Raw genomic sequence first — 7,219 nt, forward strand, 5'->3', positions numbered from 1 at the left:
GGCATCCCGATTGTGGAGTATGTCCGCCAATGGGAAGTCAGTGATTACTGAGATCTTGTACTCGTCGAAATAGTGTTGAAGCTTCCTGGAGGTAATTAGAATTCCATACAAAATTTTCTGGATTGATGGATATCTAACCTTTGATTCAGAGAGTACTTCGCTGATGAAGTAGATTAGTCTCTGAACGCCATAAGCGTGGCCTTCCTCCGGACGTTCGACTACTATTGCGGTACTAACCACGTGAGTAGTTGCAGCGATATAAAGGAGTAGTTCCTCGCCTGGTAGTGGAGCTGTAAGAATTGGCGGTGACTGGAGATGATGCTTAAGGTTCTCGAGTACTTCCGCAGCTTCTGTAGTCCACTCAAATTTGTCTTGTCGCTTGATGAGCTTGAAGAAGGGTAGACCCCATTCGCCAAGCCTGGACAAGAATCGGTTTAAGGCAGCCATACAGCCTGTAAGCTTCTGGACGTCCTTGATAGTAGCTGGAGCATCCATGGCCTTAATGGCATTGATCTTTTCTGGATTAGCCTCAATTCCTCGATTGCTGACGATGAATCTGAGTAGTTTTCCATAGGGTACACCAAAGACACACTTGGTTGGGTTGAGTTTCCAGCGAAACTTTTGGAGGCTGTTGAAGGTCTATTCCAGGTCAGCGATGAATTGATCCTGGGTCTTAGTTTTGACGACGACGTTGTCAACATAGGCTTCAACATTGCGATGTAGCTGATCAGAGAAATAGAGCTGTATCGCGCGCTGGTAAGTGGCACCAGCATTCTTCAACCCAAAGGACATGGTCTTGTAGGCTTATGCCCCGTAAGGTGTGATGAATGCCATCTTGATTTGGTCTTCTTATTTCAAGGCAATATGATGATAGCCTGAATAGCAGTCGAGGAAGGATAATAGGACACATCCTGCTATGGAGTCAATTACTTGATCAATGCGTGGTAGCCCGAAAGGATCCTTTGGGCAATGCTTGTTTCGATCTGTGTAGTCGACACACATCCTCCACTCATTGTTGTTCTTCTTCTGGACAAGTACAGGGTTGGCCGGCCATTCAGGATGCTTGACTTCTTTGATAAACCCTGCTGTGAGTAGTTTTGCTAGCTCTTTCTTGATGGCTTCTCGCTTGTCTGGTGAGAAACGCCGTAACCGTTGCTTTTTCAGTGTGGCTTTGGAATCGACTTTTAAGGCATGCTCGATCAACTCCTTGGGCACCCTAGGTATATCCGCTGGTTTCCATGCGAACACATCTTGGTTGGCCCTAAGAGAGTTGATAAGCTCGAGTTACTATTTGTCGCTCAGTCCTGCTCCGATGATGGCAGTTTTGGAGTCATCTCCCTCTTATAGCTGGATAATCTTGGTGCCCACATCACCAGTTGGCTTAACCGATGAATGGCTTGGCTTCATGGAAGGCATTGACTCCTTGAGTGAGAGTTCCTTAGCAGCAGCAAGTATTTCACTAACAGAACTAGGAACCCGAGTTGTGGCAGCGTGGTCTATTGCTACCTTGTCGCATTCAAAGGACTTGAGAAGGTCTCCACGGAGGGAAAGTACTCCTGTATTGGCCGGCATCTTGAGAAGCAAGTACACATAGTGTGGTAATGCCATGAATTTGGCCAGCGCAGGTCTTCTCAGGATAGCATGGTAGGAAGATTCGAGGTCGGCTACTTCGAACTTGATGTACTCCGTCCAAAAGTTTTGTTCTGTACCGAATGTGACTGGAAGGGTGACTGAGCCGATCGGTGTAGATGAATTTCCGGCAACAATGCCGTAGAACGGAGCCTTGCTTGGAGTAAGTAGACTCATGTAGTCGAGGCCCATCTTGGCCAATGTGCTTGCGAAGATCAGATTGAGCCCACTTCCGCCGTCAATAAGTACTCGAGTGAGCTTGGATCCTTGGACAACCGGGTCGAGTACTAGCGGGAACTTTCTAGGTTCAAAAAAGTTGGTCCATTGGTCTTCCCTGGAGAAGGTGATGGGGACCTCGCTGTATTTTAGTGGCCTCTGAATTGCTGGCTCTACTGAGAGGATCTCTCTGAGTAAGAGCTTCTGGGCTTGCTTGGAGAAGCTGGGATCTCCTCCAAATATGACGTTGACGATGTTTTGTGGATGTTAGAACCCGTCAGGGTCTTTCTTATTGTCTTCTTCATCCTTGTTCTTTTTCTTAGGAGCGTTTGCAGGTGCTGACTGGAAGGATTTGCGCAGGATAGTGCACTCCCACATCGAGTGGTTGCTCTTGGGGTGAATTGGACACCTCTTATTGTGAAGAATCTTGTCGAACTGGTCCTGCGGCTTGTTGCCCTTCTTAGCACGCGGGGTACGATCCATGGTACCGACGGTGTCGTCAGGCTTACGCTTGCGCCCAGGATCCCGCTGGTTACTGGGCCCTCCACGGTCATTGTGATGCTTCTCATTGTTGTCGTTGTTACGGCGTGGGAAGCGGCTACGTTCTTGCTCCTCTTCGTCTGCCCAGCGCTGCAGCAAGTCTCGTAGCTCTACTACCATCTTGGGGCGGTTGCGCCCGAAGTCATGGTATAGGGACTGGACGGTAATGCCGCTTTGGAAGTAGTCGATGATGTCATCATCGGCGACGTTGGGGATGGTGGCTCTTGTGTCGAAGAAGCACTTGACTTAGGATCTGATCGATTCGCCTTGCTCCTGCTTGCACATGGACAAGGCGTGTCGAGTAGCTACTTGATGTAGCACCCTTGGAAGTTGTCGATGAAGGCCTTCTTGAGATCATCCCATGAGTGTATGGACTCGCGTGCCAAGCTCTTGAGCCACGTGAGGGGTGCGGGCTCTAGGACCATCGGGAAGTAGAGGACCTTGATGTTAGTGTCTCCTCCTGCAACACTAACAGCGGTCGAATATAAACATAACCATTGAGCAGGGTCTTGCTTACCGTCGTACTTTTGGATGTTCGTGGGTTTAAAATCCTTCGGGTACTCGACGTTGTTGAAGACTTTGCTTAGGGCTTGGAAGCGATTAGAGTTGTCTGCAAGCTGCGATCTGCGTCTTGCGTTGATGATGTCCCGTGCATCCACTATGGAGTTGGCTACTTCTTCCCTATTGTGCCTGTGGTTGTTGTTGTTTGGTTGAGGCCCAGGAGCTTGGTTTGCCGGTGGCTGGCCACCCCAGGGGCGGTGGAAGCTTGCGACTTCTTGGTCCTCCTGGTTCCTTTGATTTTGTTGATCTAGCTGTTGTTGATGATGATGGCTTCCAGGAGTACGGCTTGCTTGAGGTATGACTGTTGCGGTGGCCCTCGACCGAGTGCCGTGAAGCGAGGACAACGGGTTTTGTCTCTCAAGTTGTTCAACAGCGTTTTTGGTAAGGTTTATGACACGTTCCATCTCCGGGTTTTGAGACATCTGCATGAGTCGTAGGGTTGCTTCTGTCATCGCGGCGATTGAGGTCCTAAAGACTGGATCCGCGATGTTGTTGAATTCGTTGTTGAGGTTGCGAGGGGGAAGGTGAGCGCGCTAGGCAGCTCGAGTCCTGCGTTCTCCTTTACATTGGTTTCGTGCCTTGCGAGCTGTGCGAGTAGCTTCATCCTCATCTTGTGGAGCATCTTGGGTCAGATTGTCTTCTGAAATCTGATCCAAAGCTTCGTTGGGGTCATGCTGACTTGGAGCACCTCTGGCTTGTTGGATGATCACCGGAACCAAACGTTCGGGAGAGAAGGTTTCTAGATCTGATTCATAATCAGCTAGGATGGTTTCCCCGGAACCAGTTTCCCTCTCAGTTGTGAGGGGAGAGCCGTCTTGAAATGGGAGATCATCAATGCTAGCAACTTCTCGAAGGTTATCGAGTAGTTCTGCGAGGGAACTTCTCGAAGGTTATCGAGTAGTTCTGTGAGGGTATGACTTTGGCAGGACTTGAGTTGGATTTTTGCCAACACATTGGTGATGAAATCCAGGCTATCTTGAGATGACTTGACTGGATCTGGATATATGTCGAAAACGGGCGCCTCCCGGCTAGCGGTGACTAAGTGGTTCTCAACGTAGAGGAGTCCATCCAAGCTATTTTCATAGATGGATCTGATCATCAGTTTGTAAGTAAATGATGCATTGCACAACCCATAGATGGGTCGGGCAAGAGGAGTCTCAATCCGAGTGGAATTTGGTTCGAGATCAATCTGAGTCCGAGTAGAACCCGAGTTGTTTTTGAGTTTCATCTCGATCTCCTTGGCGAGGTCGGGAAGCAGCATGACGCCAAGATCATCTGATCCGGCGAGTTTATTGGAGCTTTCCGACGTAGTTGCCTTCAGCGTGGGTAGGTTGGTTAGGTGGCTGTCGAAGCCGCCCAAACCGTTGGCGACGCAAACCCATGACCGAAGACGAAGGTGGCGCCTTGAGGAAACACCATGGTGCTGAATGCAGAAGTGGCCATCGAACTCGCCGATGAACTCGGCGAGTACCCTACCTGGCGTGCCAGCTGTCGGTGTTTACCGCCAAGCCTGCTCAGGGATACCCTTAGCAGTAAGGTTTGTAGATAGGGATCGACTGCTCTGGAACTCGATGGTGCAAGGAACACAAAGATTTAGACTAGTTCGGGCCGCGAGTTGCGTAATACCCTACGTCATGTGTGGTTGTTTGTATTGCCTTAGATAGTCGGAGGGTTCTGCGAAGGTGCTACTGGTGTCCAATCGGCCACAAAGTCTGTGAGGACCTGGGACTTGATGGCACTTCACGGGACAAAATCGATGGTGTGTGCTGCCAATTGTGTTGCCCATTTCCCAATTCTTCCGGAGGCCTCCCTGTTCTCAAACATGTCCCGAAGAGGATAAGAGGTCGGGACTTTGATCTTGAAGCTCTGAAAATAATGCCATAGTTTCCGGGCCACCATGACTACTGCATATTCCATCTTCTCCATCTCCGAGTACAGTAGCTTCGATCCACTAAGGGCTTCGGATACGAAGTAAATTAGGAACTGCTTCGGTGTCCCCTCGGCCATCATTTTCTTCCACCAGCACTGCACTCACCGCAGAGCTCGATGTCGCGATGTATAGCAACAGCTCTGCCTCCGGCAAAGGGCTTGTCATGACTGCTAGGTTCTCCAGATATCTCTTGTGTTCTTCGAAAGCCTTATCCTGTTCCGGTCCCCACTGGAAATTTTCGGAGCCCTTGAGTACCTTGAAGAAAGGGGGCGACTTCTCTACTGATCGTGAGATAAATCTGTTCAGTGAAGCCAGCCGGCCTGTCAACCTATGGACCCCCCTCTTCGTTGTTGGTGGCTGCATTCTTCTTGTGGCTTTGATTTTTATGGGGTTAGCCTCGATACCCCTTTCTGTGATCATGCATCCCAGCAGCTTCCCTCGCTTTACGCCGAAGACACATTTCTCCGGTTTCAGTTTGAGTCCATGTTTCCGCAGGTTGGCGAAGGTCTCACGAAGGTCTGAGATGTGATCTTCGCGCTTCTGACTTCGCATGACATCGTCGTCGACATACGCTGAAATGTTTCTGTCCAGCTAAGTCCCAAGAACTGCCCCGATGGTTCTGTTAAAAGTGCATCCCGTGTTGCGAAGCCCTTCTGGCATTCTAACATAACAATATGTGCCAAAGGGTGTTGTGAAACTAGTCTTCTCTTCGTCAGTTTTTTTCATAAAGATCTGGTGGTAACCCAAAAAGCAATCGAGCATGCTCAACATCTCCAAACCCGCTGCTACGTCCACCAGAGTGTCAATGCAAGGTAGGGGGTATTCATCCTTCGGGCAGAACTTGTTGAGGGTCGTGAAGTCGATGCACATCCTCCAGCTGCCATTTTTCTTCGGGACCATGACCACGTTAGCCAGCCACTCGGGGTATATCAAACCCGGGGCAGCGGGACTGCTTATAGGCATAGAATGTTCTAGAGTAAGGGATAGCTCATGGATGTACCTTACCTCTCTTGTAACTACCCGAACAAGTGTAGAACTAGCTGCAGTACAAGGAAACTACTCGATTGTATTGTAGTAGGAATCCAACTGTACTCGGCTAGAACTTTCCATGTAACCCTGTCCCCTCGGATATATAAGGGCGGGCAGGGACCCTCTTGAAAGACATCAACACCTAAGACAATACAAACAACCACACAAGACGTAGGGTATTACGCAACTCGCAGCCCGAACCTGCCTAAATCTTTGTGTTCCAGAGCAGTCGATCCCTACCTACAACCCTACTGCTAAGGGTATCCCTGAGCAGTCTTGGCGGTAAACACCGAGAGGTGGCGCGCCAGGTAGGGAATTCGGCGAGTTCATTGGCGAATTCGATGGCCGGATCAAGCGACGCCAACAACGTGACCGAGGGCACAACCCTTGTTTTCGGTTCCTGGGCTTGCACGGCTGATAGATCGGGCGGCTTCTCAAGCCACCTTGTCACGCCCAATTCACCTAAACCGAAAACCATCATCCAACCTGCTGACGTCTGCAAGATCGCAGATCTCAACAAAAAAAGAGAGTTGTACTCGAGCTCAGTTCGGATAAAGCAGAAAATGTGTCAACTCCAACTCGAGTTCTCGGGTCAGTCGAGTTCAATACAAATTCTGACTCCGAAAAACCTCACTTTTCCGAAACTCTCGGAAAATATATGGCTTATCTCAAGTCAATCAAACGCCCCAAGATCATCAACTCAAAACTACTCGATGCAGAGGATCGGGTATCACGATCAATAGAAGGATGCATTAAGCTTGCAGAATCCGCTCTTGGCTCATCTAAAACATAGCAGAACCCAGAAGCATTGAAGCCACCACAGGAATGGTCGGGCGATATACTCTCAGGGATCGATCAGGCAGATTCCAACCTCATCGACTGCATTAAGATAGCTTAAAGCACTCTGCAAAATAAGAAGCAGAAATCGGAAGGAGGAATCTGCGGGAGATCTGGAAAGACAAATCCCCGGCTTGTTCAGATGGGACCGTCTTCCTCCAAGAAACCTCAGAAGCCTTCACCGAAACCTGCTCACAATTGGATTCCCAAACCAACAGACAATTCTGAATCCTTATTTGATCAGGATTTCGATCAGTTCATGCATAGTCTCGACAACTTTGAACCATTTGATGACCTCGAAGACTGGTGAGACAACGTCGACTTGTTCATGGACGCCATGGCCCATCCACCCCAGAATGCTGGCGTCCTCTGGGAATTGGCCAAGCTCAAAAAGGAAAAATCCAAAGACCCCGAATAATCCAGCAAGTCGATCTTTGACAAACCCTGGATTAAAGAGCCTAAAGGATTAACTCCTAC

General features: G+C 49.3%; 1 protein-coding gene across 1 annotated transcript; it reads right to left on the reverse strand.

Annotated features, from left to right (window-relative positions):
- Positions 1–1,341: 1,341 nt before the first annotated feature.
- On the reverse strand, positions 1,342–1,821 carry LOC120674816. The gene has a single exon (XM_039955932.1). It carries the CDS (start codon positions 1,819–1,821, stop codon positions 1,342–1,344), a length of 480 nt encoding a protein of 159 aa, XP_039811866.1.
- Between the last annotated feature and the right edge of the window lie 5,398 nt (positions 1,822–7,219).

The sequence above is a fragment of the Panicum virgatum genome, chromosome 5N, assembly GCF_016808335.1.
Source record: "Panicum virgatum strain AP13 chromosome 5N, P.virgatum_v5, whole genome shotgun sequence".
Classification (NCBI taxonomy): Eukaryota; Viridiplantae; Streptophyta; class Magnoliopsida; order Poales; family Poaceae; genus Panicum; species Panicum virgatum.